The following is a 23,859-nucleotide window of genomic DNA, read 5'->3' on the forward strand; positions in this document are numbered from 1 at the left end:
AGGCAGCAGAAACTGAGACCCATCGTACTGAACAATATTTTTTGTTTGATGATGGTTTTCTCCTGTTTTTCGTAGTTAGGGAGGCAAGTTGCTGTCATTTGGTTTGATTCTTTTTGATTAGGTAAGTTTGGTGAATCCTCGAGATAGGCTCCTTTTGTTTGTTGTTTTGACGTTAGGTCCACCCCAAAGCTATAATCAGCTCCTCGTCTGTGTCAAATAACCTAATGAATCAATATATTGTAAATAAATCATTATCAAACTTTACTAGTTATGTGATGTGGCTGCTTCGGGTCTGATGAAGATGGCTCACCCTTATGTTGTGGTCTGGCCGAATTACTCTATAAAAGCATGTAGTGTCATGAAATCCATTACTTGAACTTATATGTTCATGACTGAAATGCATGATTTGGTTTGTTCCTCTTTCAGTTGTCTGTGTTCATCCCACAGCGCTGCCTGAAAACGCACTGACCTCATGATCTTTCATTTAGAGCTGACAGGTCAAATATTTATTTTGACCTTCACTTCTGTCCAGAACCACTTATTCCTGAAACTGCAGAATGAACTTCCAACATTTTTAATGACCTTCCTGACCTTTCTCATTAGTTTCAGTGAATTAAATATAAAATTCTAATGAGTGTATTGCCATAATATCATTTTCCATTCTCCAAGTTTTCCAATATCTATATTTCTAACCCTCAGAGAAAACTGTCATTTGCACATATGATAGTCTCATAGCAAGGTTAATATGGATAGCTACAGCTAAAATTATGATTTTACTCCGTGCAGATGAAATGAAAACTTAAAGGAAATATTGTTGAAAATATCTTTGTCAGCTTGGTCGAATTTGTCATTTCAAGAAAGGAATTGTGTCATATGAAACATGACTGTGAGATATCTTCTTTTACAAAGCGGTGTGCTTCTGTTGTGTTTATTCTGAACTTCTTTAATCTTGCCTCTGCCATACTAATATAAAAAAAAAAAACAACTCTCAATCTAACAAGAAGCCAAACTAAAACTTAAAATAATAACGAGCAAAACCCAATCTGGAAATAACCCAACTACACTGAACTAAAGATTAATTAACTAATTAATTAAATAATTAAAACTACAAAACTAGATTGCTTATAGGGTGTAATGAAAAGGCTAAATGTGGGAAGTAAGACACTTTTAATGTGCATTAAAATGCTGAGTGTGTGTACTTGTCATACTTTCCGAAAGGGTGCAATCCTGTGGATCAATTTTTGGGAAAACCTCTGAATAAGTGTTTTTTGTTTACCTTCTATTTTATGTCTTATGCCTTCAACTATTCCTCTTCTGCTCTGTGAAGCGAAAGGTATAGCTTTTACTTTCGAAAGAGGAAGAACTGCGAGAGAACATGTGACACTTTGTTCTTAAATAAAAGCAACAAGGAAACGCAGTCAGACTGCGTTCAGCGCACTAGCAAAGATGAGTCCGACTAATCAAGGCAAGTGAAACACTTTCTAGTCATACTTTAATAGCTTTAGTAGAGATATTAATGGCTGGTAAAACAAAAAGGGGGACATCGCCCCATAAAAAGCTTCATATTTTTTTTAGTTTGCTTTTACTTTCGTTTTCAAAGACTTTGTTCATGCTGCAGGTGTGTTTATAGATGGACATACTTTGTAACCTTGTTATAACGTCATCACAATGAAAGTGTGTCTAACACGTTTAATAATTGGAGAAAAAGAAAAGATCAAAACACACTCGGTGTATTTTTAGTATATCCTTATGTAACTACACCATAGACGGGAAGGCTGTGCTGTACAACTACGCTGTTGCATTTGTTTAGTAAAACAGTTTAAAAGTAATATAAAACCGGAATCCTTCGTTTTTGTGTTTGTATTTATGAAACTAGCAACAAAACGAAGCGGAAAAAAGCCACTCAAGGCCTTTTTGGGTAAAAGTCCAAGTAAAAATGGAGTAGATAGCTTACTTAAATCACTTTAAATCACATACACTAGTATGAGAAGCCTGGTGAGTTATAAATTCTGGTTAAAAAATATTATATATATCATATTACATTTGGGTTATACACTGAGGATATTGTGTGTATTTGCTTGAAGTGGGTCCTCTTCCCAGCTGGGAACTGTACCAGGTAAAACGGGTGGAGCTTCATATTCATCGCTGTACGTTTTGCTTGTTCATAAGTTTCACTTCAGGTCTTGTGACTGTAGCGTCAATTTGAAAATTTTGCACAGCCTTAAATATGTGGAAGTGATACTTGAGACTTCTCTTAACACTCAGAAACTAAAGACACAGTGATCTGTGCAAAAAGTTGTTTTTTTTTAAAGTGACTTTTGCTATGTAGATGAGGCCAATGATCCACCTCAGTATAAAACCCCTGAAGACAACATCAGCACCAATTACAGCCTGGTAACATGCTTGAATACTCAGTTCAAACAGCAGTGTTCAGTGGAATCACTTCAGTGTCTTCAGTTTTGTATATTTGCCCTTAGTCATTGTAAGAAAACTGAGCAATACACTCTCCCTGTATTTTGAGGCCTGTTTGTTGATTCTTGTATGCCTTTCTCAGCTTGTTGCCAACCTTTTCTACACCATATTATTTACTTGTGTATATGTTTTTGCATTAAAAACACATTTTTATCAGTCCTGCCTAATGCACTACATAACCAAAAAACATAAGGTGAAATTAAAATGCAGCTACTTGATGCATTTTCAAACACAATTATTCTTCCATATTATGTGAAGTATTTAAAAATAATAGTATTGCTAAGACCTGACCCCCAAATTGGCCTTGAGCTTAAAAACTCAGGTTAATCTCAACTATATATACAGAGTGCTGTTTCTAAGAAGCAGGGGTGACCTAGATCAGTTTGGTTTAGATTTATTGCCAGCAATCTGATAACAAGCCTAGGTCATCTAGGCTTCTGTTAACTTTTTAGAGTTACTAAACACCTATTTCCATCTTTTTGTTGTTTTCTTTTTGTCAATATGTAAAATAGCTCTGAAAATATTTTGGTCTGTGTCATGCCAGAGTCTCTATGTGTCGTTTTTATGAAACTAAGGTCTGTTTCTGACTAGAAACTTATTGTTTTCTCTGTGTATTAGCGAGCATCAGTCTCATCAAAGGTCAGGTGACATCCTGTCTTCTCGTGTCATCGTCTATGTTTGTGTGTTTGCAGGCCTGCTGTTGCTGCTCATCTCCCTGTGTGCTGGGGCAGCAGCCATGTTTGAATCCACACTGGATGCCCACTGGGAGCTGTGGAAGAAGACACATGGGAGGAGCTACAAAAATGATGTATGTGACAAAAAGTAGCAGTAATAAATATTTTTTAGAAAGTGTTATATTTGTACAAGCGCTACACAAGGCTTATAATTAACTTATACAGCATTTTCACCTCATCTGCTCTTTCTTTATGTGAGGTGGAGGATGCTCACCGCCGGGAGCTGTGGGAGAATAACCTGAAGATGATTACTGTGCACAACCTGGAGGCCTCAATGGGACTTCACACCTATGAACTGGGCATGAATCACATGGGAGACCTGGTGAGACACTCTCTTGTATTAATGATGTTGAAAGGTCAACAGGATCAAAGCTGATCCATATTGAAGAGTAGCTGGGTATGTGATAGATGATAGATTACTGGCAGAAAACTGAGGCTACATGTGACTCAAAAGTCTCTGTCTTTAGGCCCAACAGAGTTATGACGAAACACTTGACCATCATTTTCCACATAAAACCTCCACAGTGATGCTGGCTAGAAACCTCATGCCACAGTCATATTATCAGTTTCCACCTGCCCCTCAAAATACTTTTTTTCACTTCCTGCATGTACATCTACACTTCTGCAGTTCACATTTTTAGTTTCTGTAGAAGCACCCTTTCATCCCCTGTTGCTTTCTCTCATGTTTAAACCAGTGAATGAGAAACTAGATGTTTAGATCAAGAAATATCTCGAGCTTTATGACCCACAAATGGAAAAAGATTAAGTATGGCGAGATGGAGCTCTGGAAAATTATTCCTGAGGTGAAAAATCAAGCTTAAATCAAAAAGACAGCCACCATGGCCTTTCAGTGTCTTCATATTTTGTATTTATTGTCTTTTGGGTGCTTTAGATACCTCTAACAAAAACAAATACAAGTCAAGCAGGCTAATATTTAACATATAGTAGGGCACAAATGCATATTTTCACATTGCTAATTTTATCTCAGGTGTGTTAATTTATTCAGTTAGCATTCATAACATTTCAAACTGACACTTAAAATGAGTATAAAAAAAACTAACATTCAAAAATAAAATTATGGTACCTTTGCTTTAACTTTCTGCAGAATGTAAATTAGTAACTATGACTGGTAAAGCACCAAGCTTTACCTGTAACCCTTTGGCTCTTCTAAACTTTCTTTCCTGAGTAGCTGCAGATTTTTGGTTCTGGCCTTTGAGACTTGACTGGGGTAATGAGATGATTTCTCCTCTTAGCTCAAACACCCATCAGGCTGCCTAGGATCTATTCTCCAGTCAACACGGTATATTCCAGAGCTAACCTAATGAATAACCAAAGCACTCAGACTGCATACTGGAATCTCAGCTGTTGTCTGGTCTGTGACCTGCTTCACCTCAGTCTGTGTTTTGGAGAATGTTTTCAGCATTCAGACAAAATTGAAGTCCATTCTGTTTATTTATTGAATTCATCCGTACCACAAGAAACATCTGACTCCCAAGAAACTAAAGTGGAAGAGGCCTAACATGTGTTAGTGTATATAAAGTATACAGTGAAACATGTTTCCCTATTTTAACACATTAGTTAAATTAGTTGCATACTGCCAAGAATGTTATCAGGGCATTTTTTAATATGTGCTCATAAAAATCTGAAATGGTAGTTATGTATTTACATATGACCTCTTGCAACAGCAGGAACAGCAAGCTGAAACAATTCTCTTTTTTGACTGCTCTCTCCATTCTGTTAATATTAAAAAGGTTCTCATTGTCCTGGAGAGGTTATCAACAATCACCCAATAATTTATTCTTATGATTAGTTAGAAGGAAAAAAAATATTTTAAAATGTTCCCAGTCTTTGGGAACATATAAAATGATTGTAGAAAAAATCAACAAATACTTGAATAATAACATAGCATTTTCATGAATAAAAAATGTCAAGTGTTTCTTATTATTTAATTGAAAGCAACATCAAAAAACTGTCAAAATAATTCTACATCCATTAAATGAACTGGAATATCTGAATTCAGACAGAAAAGGCTGATTGTAACAGATATTTGTGTCTCATTCCATAATGTGTGTTCTTCCTCATAGACAGAAGAAGAGATCCTGCAGTTTTCTGCCACTCTCATTCCTCCCACTGACATCCAGAGGGCGCCATCTCCCTTTGCAGGGGCATCAGGTTCTCCTGTACCAGACACCGTGGACTGGAGACAGAAGGGTTATGTCACCAGTGTAAAGATGCAGGTAAAAAAAGAGGGCATTTAAATCAGGGTTTGTGTATTAGTGCTTTTGAGAAGAATCAGTCCAATGTTTGCACGAGGATTTCACCACATCCACTTTTATTACTACGAAGAAGATCACTGCCTCGTTTACTAAACCCTGAAAGTTCTCTGGTGGTTTTTTGTTTGTTATTTTTTTATGTTATGTCATAGTTTTACAACCCCGATTCCAAAAACACTTTGAAAAAACAAAAACAGAATGCAGTGGTTTGTAAATCTCATAAACCTGTATTTTATTCACACTAGAACATAGCAATCACCACTGTTTTTAATGCAGTGGAGTGCATAAGGGAACTTATATTTTTGCATTTTTTAAAAATATGATATGATAATATTATAAAAACAAATTTTATCCAGTTTTTATTTACATTTTACACAGCGGTCCAATATTTTTGGAATTGGAGTTATAAAAAGTGCTTCTGTGCTGTTAAAGTGGACATTAGAGGAAGACTAAGAATATGAGCATGACATTGGTTGTTTTTGTTTTTGTTTTAATTTAGGGTGCTTGTGGAGCTTGCTGGGCCTTCAGTGTTGCAGGGGCCCTGGAAGGTCAGTTAGCCAAGACAACGGGAAAGCTGGTGGATCTCAGTCCCCAAAACCTGGTGGATTGTTCTGGCAAATATGGCAACCATGGCTGCAACGGAGGCTACATAAGCCGAGCTTTCCAATATGTCATTGACAACCAAGGAATCGACTCTGATGCTTCTTACCCGTATACAGGACGTGTAAGTGAACACACATGCATGTGTCACCTTATGCGCACACTTCTGTTTTAAAAGAACATCCAGTAGTTACCGATAGTTCCAAGGCAAAAATCTCAGTTAAAACAGTGATTCATCTCAATCCCTGTCACCCTCCTTTAATTAATCAGCCATCTCCAGGTTAGTAGGGACGTTACAAATGTTAAATATATGAAAAGCAAGTACCCGTGAGAAAGGTACCTTCCTGAACATCTCTACACACCGCTCCCCAGACACTTGATTGGTAGTGGCTTCACTGAGTGAATGGTTAAGTGCAGCGGACTAATTTCCAATGGGATTAATAAAGTATACCTCCTTCTTCGTTAACATAAGGCCAAATATCTAAATTCATTATTTACAACAAAATGGAGTAGACAGTAGCAAAGTTATTTTTTGTTCATAAAGATAAACATAAAATATGATTACATTAAGATTATATAAAGAAAAACATTTATTAGTTTAAAATCAAGTGAAGTGTGTGTATAGAAATAAAAACAATTTGTACATAGAAAATTTCAATTAAGAAATGTTATGTTTTTTAATATAATCTTAATATAATCCTAGGTTATGCTGTCTTTATATTATTTTCATATTATTTTCAATTAATACTAGAGTTTGATGATTTTCAATCATTATATTCTGTCCAACTTTTACAAAAGTTTTACAAAATATTAAACATAGGACTGTAACACAAGCTTTACAAAATCCTGTATGAAACACCTAGGTGGGTGTATAAACACCAGCAAGAAGTTGAGTCCGATCCTTCAGGCTGCAGACAGCAACACTCACACTTGTCTGTGGTCAGCTGTTAACGTCTCTTTGGAGCAACAATAAATTAATCGGAGCGGACAACATGTTTGTCCTCCAGGCTTGATGTAGTTCGCTGTTGTTTGTGTGGAGGAGGAAGCCGGTTCTGAGACTTTTCAACAGACTGTTCCAGGCTCACGGGGGTGGCGATGTTTTTAATTTAACCAAAAGAAAATAAAAAATGAAAAAAACAACAACAACAACTTTGTGATGTGAAATACTCAGTGACTATCCTGACCAGAAATATCAAGTATGGAAATTATGACAATATTTATGGAGTTTGCAACACTCTTGCAAATTATGACACCACTGAATTTCTACTTTGGAAAGTGAGATGTAGTCCAATCAATGGAGAGCATTTTTAGTAATGTCTACAAGACTAAAGGAGTGGTTTTAACAAAGTGCAGTGTATAATCAAAAAATCACATATATAATCACAGCCTTGCCAAACTATTATTCATGTGTCAAAGGTCACATCACCACAGGCCACTAGATTAAGTTCAAAAAGCTAGTTAATGAATGGGAGTGAAACTTATATTTTCAATTTTTGGTGCCCCTCCTAGTCAGTTCAATTCTGCATTAGGTCAGCCCTGTATGTTGTAAAACAATATTTTTTCTTTTTCTTTTTTTTTATGTTTATGAAGTTCTTTCCTGGACTGCATCAGATCCTGTAATATTTTTTCCTTTAACATCAGGATGATCCCTGCCGCTACAACCCGGCAACTCGTGCAGCCAACTGCTCCAGTTACCATTTTCTGCGGCACGGGGATGAGGATGCTCTAAAGCAGGCTGTTGCTACCATTGGACCCATTTCAGTGATAATTGATGCTAGGCGGCCCAGATTTAGTTTCTACAGGAGTGGTAAGATACACCTCATCAGGTGCAAAGTAAATGGAAAAATAGTTTAAAGATGTTTGGGGGAAATGAAGGAGTTTTTGCATTGTTTAGAAGAAAAATTTGAGTTCATAAAGTTTTCCTGGAAATTATTATTTATAGCTGTTCAGAAAATTCTAATGAGATTGGTCATTTCTTCTTATAATTTCAGGAGTGTATAATGACCCATCATGCACGCAGAATGTGAATCACGCGGTGTTAGTTGTGGGCTACGGTACTCTGGATGGACAAGACTACTGGCTCGTAAAGAACAGGTGAGACCTTTTCACTGATTTCTCTTGAATCTGGGTTATATATATACAAAGTGAATTCATGGACAGGGCTTCTTTTGTCTTCCACCATCTGTTCACTAATGTGGTGCATTCTGGATGACTCTAGAAGACAAACAGGAAGTGAAAGAGAGAAGTCAGGGCTTTTTAGAAAAGTGCATATCATTACGATGCAAAGACTGATTGTTACATTCTGTTCAGGCTTTCAGTTTTTGCTGACAGGACTATTCTTTAAATTATCTAAAAAAATTGTTTATAATTGCTGTTTTTTGTCAACAGTACAGCAGTTGGACTTCGTCATTAAATTAAATTAAATTTCAGTTTAATTACATTTTAATTTCACTTTATAATTAAGTAATGCAAGAAAATCACAATTTCAAAATAATACAGCTGGTCAAAAGTTTGGACACATCTATTCATATGACATCCCTGTCCTTTGTTATTGCTTAAATATAAATGATACTGAGTTAGATGGAAAAGTAAGAAGAAAGACATTTTTGTTCATGTTTAGAATTCATATCAACAAGCATTTAATCAACCACTGGACCTGGTTTGATGTTCTTTTCTTTTTCAACAAAAACATTTCAAACAATACTAAAAATAAAAATAAAAAAACAAGATAAGAATGACTTGATGCAGCAATAACAAAATGTTAAGTTTTAAAAACATTTAATTACATTTAGCTGATGATTCATTATCTCGGAAATTATTTATTTATTTATTTATTTTACTCTCCAGCTGGGGAACTTCCTTCGGAGATCAGGGATACATCCGGATGGCACGCAACCAGAACGATCAGTGTGGCATTGCTCTGTATGCCTGCTACCCCGTCATGTAACTGCAGAGGGAACTGAAGTGAATCTCTTGCAAAATGAATATAAATGAATATATCATTTATGACTTTTTTTTTTATTACGTCTTCAAAAACTACAGCTTCAAACTAATGCCTTCTCTTGAAAAATTATATCATGAGGAGAAATCCTCATCACTGATTTTCTTTAGCTTGTGACATTGTGGAAATACTAATGTTTGTATCTCTATGTGTGAGTGCTTGTATAAGAAGAAAGGGTTTTTTTGTATGTTTGTTTTTCTCCCTACTTTCCTAAAAAAAAGTCATTGAAAGGAAAGATTCAGCAGTTGCTTTAAAAGATTTATTTTTCATAACTTAAAGAGAAATATCTATACCCCAATGTTTACTTTGGTTAGCATTAACTACTAAATCAGGGGGTAACTGGAAGTACTGACGTCTGTCCTACGCTACAAGGTTTTGAAGAAGTTGTGATTGTACTGGATGTTTGGCGCTGGAGTACTGTATAATACGATTTATAGATTACATTGACAATACAACACATACAGCTGCTTTGTTTTTGATACTGATATTGTGTAATCTGACTCAATATTAAAATAAAACACAAAATCTATTGCTTTAAATGCTAGTTCATTATTCACTAAATAATGCACATTGCAATATGTAATCATTTTATATGTAAAAAAAAACCATACCTTGGATGTTGAGGGTTTTAACTGGTCAAGTACTGAAATGTGCATGTTATACAGCATTTTTGTTAAACAAAAAGAAAGTTTAAAAGGAAGAGTTTGTTTTGTAAGCGTGTTTTCTATTTTTTGTCAAAATAAAAAATAAATCAGATTTCCGAGCAGCTATTGGTGCTGGTGTTGGCCTTTAAAACCCAGATATCTTTCCTGCTAACACCTCTAACAAGGTCAGAATAAAGTCAACAGACTGCAGTGTTGGGTTACAAATGAGTCATTTTTATTTTTTTTAGTGCAACATCACAACAAACAATTTTCACATGAGGTATTCAAAGGGATTTTCTTTAGTTGTTGATACAAAATGTCCCACCATGATTGACGTTTAAAGTTTTGTATATCTTTTTTTAAAGCCTTTGGTTGGTTAGCCACATTCATTAGTAAGTCTAACACATGGACAAGAATGGCACAATAAAGCATGGTGGGTCGAGTCCAAGCTGGGGAAAGTCAGACTCAGTCAGATATTTCCCTCAGCTCTTTCCCGTTTAAAGCTTTTTGTATGGATCTTATTAATTCCTACTTACAACAGTGGGATTGAACAGTATTTCAACTACACTAAACATTTTGAAAAAAAAAAAACAGGTGGGAGGGGTGGCTTACAAATGTGGAAAAATAGCTTCTGTCTCCTCTGATCTTTTTTTATGTTAGGATGAGTGCTTGATTTGGGGTTTTTTTTTCTTTTTTTTTTCTATCGCATAATTCTAGCTTTTGGAAAACAAGGAACAGGCAACGTTGATTACAGCAAGATCCTCCTTGCTTGGATTGTCACCTCCTTCTTTTTTGGTCTTGAGAATGATTTTATTTATATACAGAACATGGATCAATGGGACACTAGCATACTCGACTTGAGCTTTGGCTGGACAGGGGGTTCCTTCAGCCCCTTCACAGATTGATTCCAGCACATTTGGTTTGAAGAAGTAAAAGGCATGAAGAAGAAGAGACGGATGAACAGACAAGATAGATAGATAGACAGACACCCTGACAGAATGGATTCTTTGGTTAAGGAACATTTTTGCCACACAACATCTCACACAGTTGAGGTAGATGGGTAAAGTCTTCATGTACGCACACGGGAGAAGACAGGGACAGACGGGGAGACACTGGGGTCCAAAGACTTTCATCTGAAGACACTGCTTCATGTCAGTTTCTCAGTTCCAGCTCAACATAATACTGTTTTATGCAACATAAATAAGCAGCACACGGAACCCCACTGGTGCTTTTTTGAATCCTCTGAGTGCTACGGTAGCTCTGATGAGGAACTGCTAAAACTACCTACATTACATAATGATTCAGCAGTTACTCATTGATCTTTGGTTGTTTTTTGGTTCAAACGTTATCAAAAACAGTACTTTTTTGGTCTTTTTAAATTTTTTATTCTGAAAGCATATATCAGCTTTCAGTTCTGCTATTTCATTATTAACGCGTTCCTCAGAATTGCTCTGCAATGGCCTCGGCTGCCAGGCTTGTCTCAGGGTCAAGTTTCTAGAAAAGTCACTAGGGGGTGCCGCAGGCTAAAATGGCAATGCGGATCACCTGCAGCAGCCAACTGGATTCACTCCTCCCTCCCGCCTACCCTCTGTACAGAAAGGGAAGAGCTTCCCTGCTTGACACGGAGCAGAGGGTGGCTCAATACAAAAAGCACTGTCTCCATTTTAGACTCTCAGTCAGAGAGACAAAGAAAAACCTGAAAGGTGTCACCTCAGCTTTGATACAATGACAGCAGTGGGCAGAGATCAGCAGAAGAGCCTTCAAGCTCTTTTATTTTTAATTTTTTCACCGCTGTACAGACACAGGCGCACAACCCCACCACCCCCCGTAGCTCTCAGCATGCTTACAATTGTTGCTCATTAAAGTTTAATTCAGCTCTATGCCCCACTACTCCAACACCTCCTGTTCCTCAAACAACCCCCCTCCTACTTCTCCACACACACTGCTACCACCATCCTCATTCTGGATGATTCAGCCTCCTCTCTGATCTCCCCCCACCCCTTTTTGAATGCCCCCTAAAGCCCACAGGTCTGGCCAAGAGCAGACCCCAGACCAGATACCCAGAGAGGAGACGGGATGAAAAAAGCCTCCCCTTTGAAGTCCACGAAAAAGTCGATGGCCTCTTTCATGACCACCCGTCTTTCAAGTGCACGCTGTGAAGGGGGCCCCGGCAATCCGCCTCTTACAACGTTAAAGACAGAGAAAGGGAGAGAAAATGAGACAGGGAAAGAGTCAATGTTGAAAACGGCAAATCTAGCTTTGCCACACTTGGGCAGCATTTAGTCGGGAGTGAGAGAATTAAATCTTGGGTGACTTCTCCTGATTTCAGCACCCGCTACTCAGAATGGAAAATCCATGCAAGGAAGGAGGACCTAGAACAAATGCCAAAACCCCAAATGATTAGGAAAGATCCATGGAGCTCTTACAGGGCCAGGGACAAACCCCACAAGCCTTACAACAAAATGTAAGACTTCTCAAACACTGAAATTTGGATGGCAGAGGGCATAGGTCATAAAACTAAAGGACCTTACAAAGAAATTAAAGATTCCCAGAAAACGAGAATGGGAAAAACCTTCAAAAGACCTTAAAAACCAGGGGTACACCAGAGGAACACCCTTTAAGAATCACATCGGACAGCAAACAAACCCAGAAAAAACTCCAGTATCTCAATTCAAGTTGAGGAAAACACGGGAGGAGTCAGGAGTGAACCCTACTAAACGTCTTGGAACTGAGACAACTAGCAGAAGCCTTTGCGTGTGGTGGACGGTGAGATCACACTGAGAAGGACATAGACAGTAGTGTCTGCACTGCACTGGGGAAGGGGTTAGGTGAGGGATATTGGGCGGGTGGGGGGGGGTCATAACCATGCATTTCCCCAGGCAGATGCACAGTACGCATGTTTGCTCGTGACCCCGAAGGACTCACACAACATTAGACAGTGCTTTAAGTGGGTCCCCAGACACATTACACACTCTGCCAGATGGCATTGGTCTGAACACAACTTTACAAGCAACTTGTGAGCCTATGGGATGCCACATCATCTTTGTTGTTATTGTTATTGTCATTATTGATAGTATTATTAATTATAAATATTATCACAACATTCAAACAAGCTTTGGCCTTGGCGTTAAGAGCTGACAGCAGAGACATTTGCAAGAGTAAAGAATTCCCCATAATTCTACAACAAAACAAAGAAAACAAAAAGGGCCAGGCCTTAAAGATAGAGAGATACGTAACATCACTGGGTGGGTCGGGCTGGATCCGGGTGGATCGGGTACTGGGTTTAGGGATTCAGGCCGTACATTCAGGGAGGCAATGTTAATCTTTGGTATTACGATGGGATTCTACAGCTAAAAGTGCCCATCACAAAAAGTCTTCAGTTTCACACAGACATACAGAGCATTGTTAAATAAATACTTACAGTATATAGATAGCATAAATAAATAACCAAATAAATAAAGGAAAGAAAAAGGGAAACCAATAAATACACAAATGCAGTAATAAATATGTTGATCAGATCATTAATTGCATTTGAAAAGTTCTTGGTTTGATTCATCTATTGGCTATAAGGAGGCATGGTTAAAGCCATTCCTTTGTGGACCAAAAAAATGACCTTGTACGTCAGCAGGGCTGAAACAAACTGCCCCACACTTCCAACGTGTTACTATAAATAGAGCGATGTGCTTGAAATCTGTACAAAAACATTGGAAAGAATCACATTCCTCCATTTTCTAGACATCTGTAAAAAAAGATTTTGTAATGGAGGAGTATACAGTTGTTTGGAAATGAGTGGAAAAAATACTACAATGTCACTATACATTGTGTCAGGTGTACCTCCTTCTCCAGAGAGCCTTTGTGTTCAAATTGTTTTTGTTTTCGTTTTTCTGTGTGTGTGTTTTGGTTTTGTTTGTTTTTTTCTTTTTCGGTTTGATTTTGAGTCCAAAAAAATGGCTGTGGAGCTTTCATTTGGAAGCTCAGTGAGAGTCTTAAAGCTAGACGGTTGCACCAACAAGTCTGTTTCTGTGTCCTACTTGTGTTTATCGATTCTGTCCTGGCATACGGTGAGATGTGCCGCGATTCCCCCTTGAAAACTCTGATTCATTCGAGGTGGGACCATCATAACACAATACAGAAGAGGCTCCTGTTGATGGGAAATGATTGACAATTGGGAGTCACAGACGCTACAGAACCCTCCTGATTATTCCAGGCTCCAAGCTTGGAACAACGCCATACAGTCCTGGGAACCATTACCATGGAAACACATGCTAAGAAAAGGGCATTCAGTTCTCCAAGAAAAAAAAATGAGGATTTAAAAAAAAAAACGCCTCTTCTTCCTCTTTCACCTTGATTCTGGAGGAATAAAGGGACTATAATAACATCAGGAAGGATTAATGTCTTTGGATGATGGCGATCACTTGATTAGGAAGTTACACAATGAAGCCCTCCAGATGTGAGCGAACGACACCTCTTGATTCTTCACGTTTGGAGAGATGAGAAAAGATTTGAAGGTACACCAAAATATGCTTCCTCCTGATTTGCAATACCCTCATTATCTCTAATCTACATAATCAAAATAATGCAATGAGATGGTGTCTATGTAAGGGTGTGACTCTTCTTTGAGTCAAATCATCTTTGCACCCTTGACTATACAGGCAAGACCTCACATCTTGCAATCATATCACTCTAAGCATTGCCCCTTCCTTTTCAAGGGAGCAATTACCTTTGGTTTGGGAAAAATGCTTCATCTTCATAAACTCATCTATAATAGCTGGCTCCATCTCTCCTTCTGATAACGAGGAGGACATTTATTACGGCTGATCTCTGCCTAGACCAGTCTATGTGCCCCCTTGCTCCCTCAGCGCCCTCCTCACAGCACCTCCGCGACGGTCTAGCATCACGCCGTGCTGCAGGACACTGCGGAGGAGGAAATGCTGGAGCCCGAGGAACCGGTGGAAGAAGGACGGCCCTCGTCTGCCCACTTGTTGAGGTTGCGTCGGCGGGCATTCATGAAGAAGTTGCTGACAGTGGAGAGCTCCAGGCCCAGCTGCTGGGCAATGGTGACCTGCAGCTCTTTGGTTGGGCGGTGGTTCTCCCTGAAGATGGCCATAAGCGTACGCCGCTGCAGATCTGTGAACACCAGCCTGGTGCGCTTCGGGCCCTGGTTGCGCTCCAGCTTGTTCTGCTCCTGTTCCTTACGCTTGCAGGCTGCAGGCAGATGGATAAAAGATAAATTAAAAAAAGGAAAGGGGAAGCAGGTTAGCTAACAGACTGGCTGGCTAACTAGGACAAATGGATTAAGCTGAGGGAAAGTGGATTTGTTGAAAGAAAACAGATTAGCTAAGCAACTTTGATTAGTTAAAAGAGATGAATCAGCAACTTGTTTCATTGTGCAGTAAAGGAATCAAGATGTTCAGCCTATCACATCTTATTACCAGTGAGCTGCTGTAAGCTGCTAAGGAGAGAAAAAACATATAACTACATCCAGACCAAAGTCCTGAAGTCTTCCATGATGTTTTTCATTATTCTTTTTAATTACATTTTGGAAAATGGTCTAATTTTTTACATAGATATGTCCTGTAGACAAAAAACTAAATCTGGTGTTGCACTGATAATGACAATATCTTCCAAACAAAAATTGAATTCAAACACAAAAACAGATGTATATCAAATTTCTTCCCTTAAAAATTTGAAATATAACCTTTTATCACACCAAATGTCACATTTTTGTCCCTCGTAGACTCTCCCTTACTTAACATCCGTATATTTCTGCATCTTTAGTCCTCAGAAGATAAAAAGCTTTAGCAGCATTTGTTCAGTATCAAAGTTATCCAAATCCAATCTACAGTAACAGTTAAGTCTTCTGGTGATTCTTTTTTTAATCTAAGTCTTGCGTACACCAACCACAAAATAAAATCCTGGGGTCTGGGTTAAACACCACTGTAGCTGCGGCAGCCCGCCCAATTATATAATCAATATTTTCTCGTGAAAAAGTCTGAAATTTATTTTGAAAAAAAAAAAAAAGACTGCAAAGAACAGTTTTGTTTAGTGCGAGAGAAAAATAGCCTGATGCGTGTGGGCTGAGCTCAGATCCATTTTGAGAATCAGACGAGCATTTTGAATTCAGGCTGCATGTTCCTCTGCATATCCATCGCTGAACCTTTCACCTCTAACACGCTGTAATTCTGTATTTACAGGAAACACAACACCAACCTCTGCCTTTGTGTACCGAGCCAACTTCTCCTCCCTTCCCTCCCTCCCTCCATCCCGCTCTTTTTCTCTACCCATCTCCCTCCACTTCCACTCTTTCCTTTCCCTTAGTGGACACTTCAACATCATTAGTTTCTCATAAAAGTCATTTACATGTGGCGGCAGTGAGTGAGTAATAATCACTTTAGGGGGAACTAATTTATTTTCTATTAAAGGCAGGTTACGTCAGGGGTGAGTGAAACAAGCAGAGTCGGCATTGCCCAGGGCGTTTAGAAGCCTTAAGTGGGCTAAAACATATTTGGGGGAGTCGTGCAATTACCTAAATGCACACTTTTAAGAGGTTTCAATCAGCACTGTGCGGTTGCTGGGCGACTGTTTTGCTGATGGTATCAAATGCATTTCTAAGTGTAAGCACACTGGTGTACGTGCACAAAAAACACAAAGACACAAATACACACACACAAATGAGCAAGGACAGATGGATTAGTGCCTAAATAGAGAGCGGGATTTTTCGGGGGGGGGGGGTATAAAATATGAATTCTTCTAATAGGTATGATATTAGATATGCATGTTATTTGACATGCTGTTTCAGAAGCTTTCTCAATCTCAGAAAGATAAGATGTCTGGTTACACATGCTCTTTGGGCTTTTTGAGCCTTTAGCCAACCAAAACAGCCCTCAGTGTAACAAACGTGTTATTTTCATTGCAAGAAAAGAGAAACTCTTTCTTTCTTTTCGAGATTTAACATTAACCATTTTTCAAGCAAGAGGGGAATAAGCTGTACTCGTGTTGAAGCTGGTAGAAATAATCCTGCTGCACAGGCAGATTTTTTTTACTTATATTAAGAAAACACAGAGAAATGTGTACAGAGTTCTATTATTGACAAAAGAATATGTGATTATATGGAGATTTCAGCTCGCAATAACCTTGAGATCCAATATTTCGAACCCTAACACACAGAGAAACACAACCCAACTCACGCACGCTACAAACATACATTATATAAAACACAGATGCTGCCTTTTGCTCTCACAACAGCACTGACACGTCCAATTGATTGGCTCACAGTTTCCCATTGAGAAACATCTCACATACTGAGGGGTGCTGCTGATGTTAACTGTATGACTGTCTTTTCACTCTTCAAACGCACAGTGGCAAATTTCTCTCATTAGCAGAGCGCTTTAGGAAAAAGTGTGACCTCACCGCCATCTTTTTCCACAGAGTGCAATCACAACAGCAGAATTAGACCCAGGTCTAAAGGGTGTGTGTATGTGTGTGTGTGTACTTGGCACCGTCTGGCTTTGATTGCTCTAACATCCAGCTGAGTTTCTGAAACTTAAGTACTCAACTGGACATGAATAAATCTCCCCATGAATTCCCTGTGAACATTCTCCTCTAAAATCATTATCTGAAGGAAATGTTTTGACTCGGGGATGCACTCTTGTCAACTTGAGATTACAGGGGCCGGTTAGCTTTTAGGCATCCAGAGCTCGTTTGCATTTCTGAGAGTTATCGAACCACGTCTCATTAAAATCTGAACAGGCCGAGATGTCAGCAACATGTCAATATCACCACAAGTGAAATTATATATATATATATATATATATATATATATATATATATATATATACATATATATATATATAGTATTTATGCTGCATTCTTCATATGTGTTATACCATCACCACGGTCAATATTTCTGGGTTGGGGTGTTGGGATGTGAGCAGCAGCTATGGAATGTATATACAGTGGTGCACTCTGAGCTCATGTAGTAATGAAAGGAATGACATGATAGTGCTGGCTAGCTCGCTTGTAGCGTGGATTTATGGCTTGTTGGAGGAGTTGCCGTGTCCTGCCGCTCTCCTACTCCTCGCCGCCATCCTATCCTCAGCTCTCTCCCTTACTGACGATCATAACGCCGACCATTAAGTAAATGCTTCCTTATGCTGTAATCATGTGTAAAAGGCTCACAATTACCATGCTATAAATCCCCAGCACCGGGGCTACTCTTGGAGACATAAATATTCCCCTATAGGCTTCTTATGATCGTGGGAACAGCCCCTAATCATGATGTATGCCCCTGTCTCGTGTTGCTGAAACGTGATCGAAAGCCCTTTCCCTACCCCCCGGCGTCTCAGCCCCCCCTCACCACCACCACCACCACCACTCCCCTCCCTGTCCTCTCCCTCCACACCCCCTCCACCCCCACCCCCACCCAGCCCCAGCCCACCCCCTGCTGATTTCTTGGGCCAGGGGCTGATAGAAATTATTGATTAAATCTGTGCAGCTCAGACTCCTCGACCCACAGAGGCTGGTTAACCCCTTCAGCGCCAGAGTTGGGGGAGCTGCAAGAGTCAGATAAAAAAAAAAACAACACAACAAAAACAACAACCCTGTTTGTTTGATGTTGCACAGCTAAGGTCATGCCAGCCTGTTTGCAATTCCTGATATGCAAATGGCATTGGGTTTGACCTTTGAGCCTCGCTAGCAAAACGTGAACTGTACGCAGCGAGAGGTGGACAAGGCTTTGTGGCTTTCATTACTGTGGGGGTGGTGCAGGCACTGGAGCTGACACGTAAACCGCATTGACCTTTCTTATTCATTTAGACCTTTAGTCAAGGGCTTCGGCCATCATCTTTAAAGTTATAGTCTCTGATCCCCCCTCCTTGACTTTAAGTGTCAGAGCAAGGCTGTGTGGTCTTTATCCTGCCTTCTTCTCTGACTAAATCCTGATTGCCTCCTCCACAGCCTGAGGTTGGGCTGGAGATGCATCTCATATACAGTGCAGTAATCCATACAGCACACACACACACACACACACAAGATACTGCAGATAAATCCCAGGAATCACAGCATTTTTACCAAAAGGTTTCTGCAAAAAAGAAATATGAAAATACAAAATGGCAGCAACTAAATTCCATAATTACAGTGCGTCAAGCTTTGGAGAGCTCTGCAGCCCTCTATAGAAGAGACGTTATGGAAATAACATAGTGCTTCTGGCTGACACTAAAGGGCCTTCTATGTATTTAAGCAAGTGCTGCATTAAGGAGGATCATCTTAAAACTTGAGGCGTGAAGCAGAGAGCACTTGAGCTATCTTCAGACTGGGGAGCACAGGGCACCGCGCATTCTAATTCCAGTCTCGATTTGCCGATGCAGCCGAGGTGTGTGTGGGCAAAGCGTGCTGCTCTTTCCCATGGAAATCAATAGAGGCTTGTAATTAAACAAAAGGGGGTTGGCCAGGGGGGGAAAAAACACAACAACCCCCTTTGGAAAGTAGGTTATGTAGAAAAGTGCCGAGCTGTCCAAATTGTGGCTTTGCCAAGAACTAAATATGCAATTTCAGAGAGTGTGAGAGCAGAGAGAGAGAGAGAGAGAGTAGGAGCATAGTCAAACATTAGTACGCTTCTCTGTGTAGGGACTTTAATTTTTTATGAGTCTGATTGATCGGCTGCTCGGACTTGGCGGTCTGACTCGTTAAAAATAATGTTTGTGTTTGTGACAATGAAGAAACAAGGATGCTGCACATAAAGAAAGAACGATGATTAAATCTGCTCCAAAGAACAAAGGGCTGATTTATCATGATGAAGATTTGCCTTTTTGTGGGGGATATAATAGGTGTTTTGCGTACAAAGCATTCACGCATCGCGGGATGGGATTAATCAAACGGCGTTTGGGTCAAATTACAGCACAAACCCCAAGATGACTAATCTTTAGAAAAGAGGTTTGGTTGTGATTGCGCTAACGTTTTGCTGAATGGAGGATGTACACATGTGCTCTCAGAGTTGAACAATCAAAGATCAATAATTGTGAAGGGATTGCAAGAGCGCACAATCATTACCTATGAACCCTATTGTGTTGCTGGGCTTAATCAGTCGAGCTGCCAACAGAAACGAAAGAAGCAGTGATCAAGTGGGGAGGCTCACACGCACGTACAGCTCACAGACCCCCGCAGTGAGCCGACCACTTGCAGATACACACTCGTCTACGCTCATCTCATATTACCGCGTTCACTTGGATCTCTTTCTGTGCCGCGTGTATCAGATGGGCCTTAGGTCCCTGTGGAGGTGCAACACTGTAACACGGCACTGTACGGCGTGCTGTCACGTCTTGAATCCACATCCCCAAAGAATATTAAATGGCAAGAAGCACACTGTAATGTGCCTTTAAAAAATAATACTAGTAATAATTAAAATTTGCCATGAAATCTGTATAAAAAGTAACAGGCCTGCAAGAAATAATTACAATGAAATATTATTATTATGATATTTATTTAACTGAAAAGATGCGGCAAATCGTGGCAAAAGAAGAAAGCTGGTGTTCTACATTGGAAAAAACATTTTTTTTTACTTTGTAACTAATTTCTATTAACTTTCAAAACTGTTGTCAAATTTTCCATATGACTGAGTGATTCTGCACTAATGACTACATGCACCTCACTTAAGCAGCAACATCTTCTTTTCCACATGTGAGAAACCGGGAAGGAGCTGCCTTAGAGCTGAACTACATTTGTATTTAGCCCCACAGTAATTGCCTCAGTGACAACGTTGATAAAAGGTGTCTGGCAAAAGCTCAAGTCTAATTTGCATCAGTTACCTTGCCAACTCAACTTGAGTCAGGCGCTGAGCAGATATAAATCACTGCTCAAATTAATCAATCGCTTCAGAATGGCATATCTGCACAAATTATTTTGTGGGCTCAAAAGCGATTAAATTGCCAATCGCTGCTCACACTGATCTTCATGGTTCATTTAAGAGGAGGGCAAATGTCTGTGGCTTTTTTTTTATTGTAGCTACTGTACAAATCAATAGGAGCTGTTTGGGAGCAAAGTAAACAAAGGAACGGCACATATGGCCTGTTCTTGATCAAACTGACCTTAATGTGCTGCTAAGTTCTTATTACCCAGGCTGATGAGACAATAGACACAGCGGTTGTACATTCACAGCAGTGGAAAGGAGGGAAACATCAGTATGATGCTTTTGCTTTTACTCATGTATCAACCTGAGCTGCATACTGATTGCTGGAGAGGAGATTTTTTTTGGAAGACACGGAGAAGGGAGGCGTTTGGGGAAAACAAGGAGAGTGAGCGTGTCTGTTGTTGTGGTTTCTGTTTGAGCCTGTGTGTATGTGTGTGTGTGTGTGTGTGTACGTGCGGGTGTGAACATACATGTGTGTATGTGTGGAAAAAATACAGAGTAAAGCCAGATCTTACCCTCCAGCCTGAGCGAGGCCATTCTTTGAAACTCCGGTTCCTGGAGCCAGCGGGACATCCTTTTAAAGGTCTCACGGCCAGACTTGAGCTTGCCCCAGGGCTTAGGGTTCCTCAGGAGGTCAGACAGTGTGCCCTGTGACCTACACAAAACCCTCTCAGCGAAGATGGCCTGGGGGATGCTGTACCTCTTCAGCTCAGTGATGATCCTTTGGGCCACATCCCTGGTGTTGATCTCCTCTCCAGTGCTGCCTCCACTGCCCTGTGAGCCCGGCAGCATGCCCTCGCTGGGTGAGGATGAAGCAGACGATGAAGAGTGCAGGTGGTCACCCATCTTGGTGGCCTGCTGGCTTGGGTGATGGTGAGGCTGGTAGTGCTGGCTATAGATGTGTGGGTGATGGCCTGGGGCATGCTGGTGAGTCTCCATTTTATTTAGCTGATGCCCCACTGAAACATCACCTCCTCCTAGGCCTGGCGGTGACATCTCTCGGCCAAAATCCGATGTTCGGCAGAAAAGGCTACCTCCATGTACATCATACCCACCAGGGAGCATCTGACTGCCGTTACCATTAGGGCTGTTGCCCAGACTTCCATAGCCATGCATGGAGGAACCCAGGCCTGATCCTGTGGATGGAGGCGACAGGCTTTGGGACATGGCCAGTTCCTTGCCATAAGGGTTGTAGAAGTTGGTGCTGAGGCCTCGATCCTCACGCATAAGGGTAAAGCTGCCAATAACATTGCTGACAGGGAGACAGGGGTGATGGTGATGGTGGTGGTGGAACTTGTCGTCAAAGGGCTGCAGGGGGGTCAGGGTAGTGTATGTGCTGCCAGAGCTGGATGGAGAGTCGCCGCTGTAGCCCAGCGCTGACATGGAGTGATCGAAGCCTGGTGGACGGGGCTCAGGTTCCAGAGACATGGAGGAGCCCCCAAGGGAAGGCCTGGGGAAAGCAGCTGAAAGGTCCCGGGAGTGCAGCATAGCCCTGCCATCCTGGCTGTGAGCCAGATCAGAGTGGGTGTGGAGGGACATCTCCCCTAGACTCCCATCCATCGTTAATTTCAACAAATAAAGTTGTATTTCTTGCCTTGATGTGTGGCTGGTCTCCTCTTGTTATTGTTGTTGGACAACTGGGCTAACAGTCTGTAAGGTCTCTTGTTACACCAGACTATAGATTTATTGATTTGTGAATTAATTGATTTCCGGGCTTATAGGGTGTCTAATTAATTATCTGATAACGTTAAGTACTGTCTTCAAACTTCCTCAAACTCCCAGAAAACGAGATTGCAACAACATTAGGAGCTCTGACTGAGATTTTATTCTCGCTTGTGCATCAGCGCTCTGCTTGTCTCTTTGGTGCTCAGCTGGGTTCCTCGGCAAAAGCCTCGCTTTTGTGCCTGCGTGAGACAAGACAGGCGCTGTTATTCGCTTTATTTAAACTTCAGTCGTTACAGAGAAAAAAGAAAAAGCAGCCCAATGAGGGAAAATAAAATCTATCGCAAACAACGAGAGCAACAAATAATTTAAAAATAAGTAAATAAATTAAAAAGCACTTTTGTATTTCTGCCACACACACTCCTCGGAAAGCGCCAGAAAACACCGATATCACTTTTCACTCCAACCTAATATCCTCTTGGAATGTAATATTTTTGCTCTTTTTGAATCTTATGCAAAGTTATGAATACAGAAGCAGCCCACAGCGAAGCGCTGTAAATGACCAGTTCCTTTGCATTTTCGCTCCACATGTAGGACGCGTTAACTAACTATCACACATGGTGGCGAATCAGAAAATATATCACCACCACGTATTGGTTTTACAAAAACGTGCAAAATCCTACCTTTATTATCCACTTCTCAGAGCGCGTCCGCGACTCTTGTCCGTCCTGTGCATCTCTCCGACTCTGTCAGCGAGCAGCCTGCAGATTCACACAATTGGTCCGCTGCGCCCCGGGGTGCAACATTCACCAAAACCCGACAGCACAAACCATCTGCGGTCACAAACGAGCCTCTCTCGGTCTTTCCGTCCCTGTTTTTTCTCCCAGTCTTTGGTTTTCACTCCAAAAAAATGTCCCGTTCTAGCCTCGTTTGTTGCTCTACACTAGCAGCTCTCTTCTTGTTCTTTCATTATCTCGTGAGATTTTCCTCCTCCTCCTCCTCTTCCCTCTGCCTGCCACTTCATCGATCTCACCACCAACTCTTTCTCCTTCTCCTCCTCCTCCTCCTCCCCCTTGCTCACATTGACTCTCTGCTTTCAGTGCGTCACGGCCTTAAAAATCTGACAGATGTGCGATGAAATTCCTACTCCAATTAACCCTTTCTCTCCGGGGGGAGGAGGGGAGAGGGTGGGGTGTGACGAGGCGGGGGAAGCGTTGAGGTGGAGATGCTCTCTTTCTCATAACCCCACAGGTTAAGCCTTCTTCAGCTGATTGCAAGCACAACTTATGAATTATGTGCGCACAGCCTGGTCATTCTGCTGCGCTCGCCTGTTTATCGCGTCTGATCAATGGATTTCACTGGCTGCAGCTAATGTCATTCTGTCCTTTTTATGTAACAAGTAATGCTGTTGCTCCTTTTGTCAGTATGAAATAATATATCACGAAGATGAAAAGAGATCACGCTAGCTAACACGCGAGCCTTTTGTTTTTGAAACTATTATTAATGCTATTTTCATTTATTAATGTCATGATTTTGTCAGAAGTTGTGCCCCCCCCCACCATAATATAAT

General features: G+C 40.5%; 2 protein-coding genes across 2 annotated transcripts; one reads left to right on the forward strand and one right to left on the reverse strand.

Annotated features, from left to right (window-relative positions):
- Window positions 1-1,322: 1,322 nt before the first annotated feature.
- On the forward strand, window positions 1,323-9,619 carry LOC100705431 (cathepsin S). Its single transcript, XM_019364687.2, has 8 exons — window positions 1,323-1,465; window positions 3,165-3,280; window positions 3,406-3,528; window positions 5,291-5,443; window positions 5,979-6,203; window positions 7,721-7,886; window positions 8,071-8,173; window positions 8,927-9,619. The coding sequence occupies exons 1-8, from the start codon at window positions 1,447-1,449 to the stop codon at window positions 9,024-9,026; spliced, it is 1,005 nt and encodes a 334-aa protein (XP_019220232.1). The 5' UTR covers window positions 1,323-1,446; the 3' UTR covers window positions 9,027-9,619.
- On the reverse strand, window positions 9,291-23,453 carry onecutl (one cut domain, family member, like). Its single transcript, XM_003450304.5, has 3 exons — window positions 22,973-23,453; window positions 21,143-22,531; window positions 9,291-14,929 (listed from the first exon to the last, which is right to left on the reverse strand). Exons 2-3 carry the CDS (start codon window positions 22,185-22,187, stop codon window positions 14,619-14,621), a joined length of 1,356 nt encoding a protein of 451 aa, XP_003450352.1. The 5' UTR covers window positions 22,188-22,531; window positions 22,973-23,453; the 3' UTR covers window positions 9,291-14,618.
- Window positions 23,454-23,859: the final 406 nt, after the last annotated feature.

The sequence above is a fragment of the Oreochromis niloticus genome, linkage group LG11, assembly GCF_001858045.2.
Source record: "Oreochromis niloticus isolate F11D_XX linkage group LG11, O_niloticus_UMD_NMBU, whole genome shotgun sequence".
Classification (NCBI taxonomy): domain Eukaryota; kingdom Metazoa; phylum Chordata; class Actinopteri; order Cichliformes; family Cichlidae; genus Oreochromis; species Oreochromis niloticus.

Bases quoted from the DNA above. Each gene is read 5' to 3' on its own strand.
- onecutl (XM_003450304.5), bottom strand. From the start codon at position 22,187: ATGGATGGGAGTCTAGGGGAGATGTCCCTCCACACCCACTCTGATCTG. The intron at 14,930-21,142 runs GTAAGATCTGGC...ATCTGCCTGCAG, and splicing joins GGCCTCGCTCAGGCTGGAGG to CCTGCAAGCGTAAGGAACAG.
- LOC100705431 (XM_019364687.2), top strand. The intron at 7,887-8,070 runs GTAAGATACACC...TTATAATTTCAG, and splicing joins ATTTAGTTTCTACAGGAGTG to GAGTGTATAATGACCCATCA. The intron at 8,174-8,926 runs GTGAGACCTTTT...TTTACTCTCCAG, and splicing joins TACTGGCTCGTAAAGAACAG to CTGGGGAACTTCCTTCGGAG.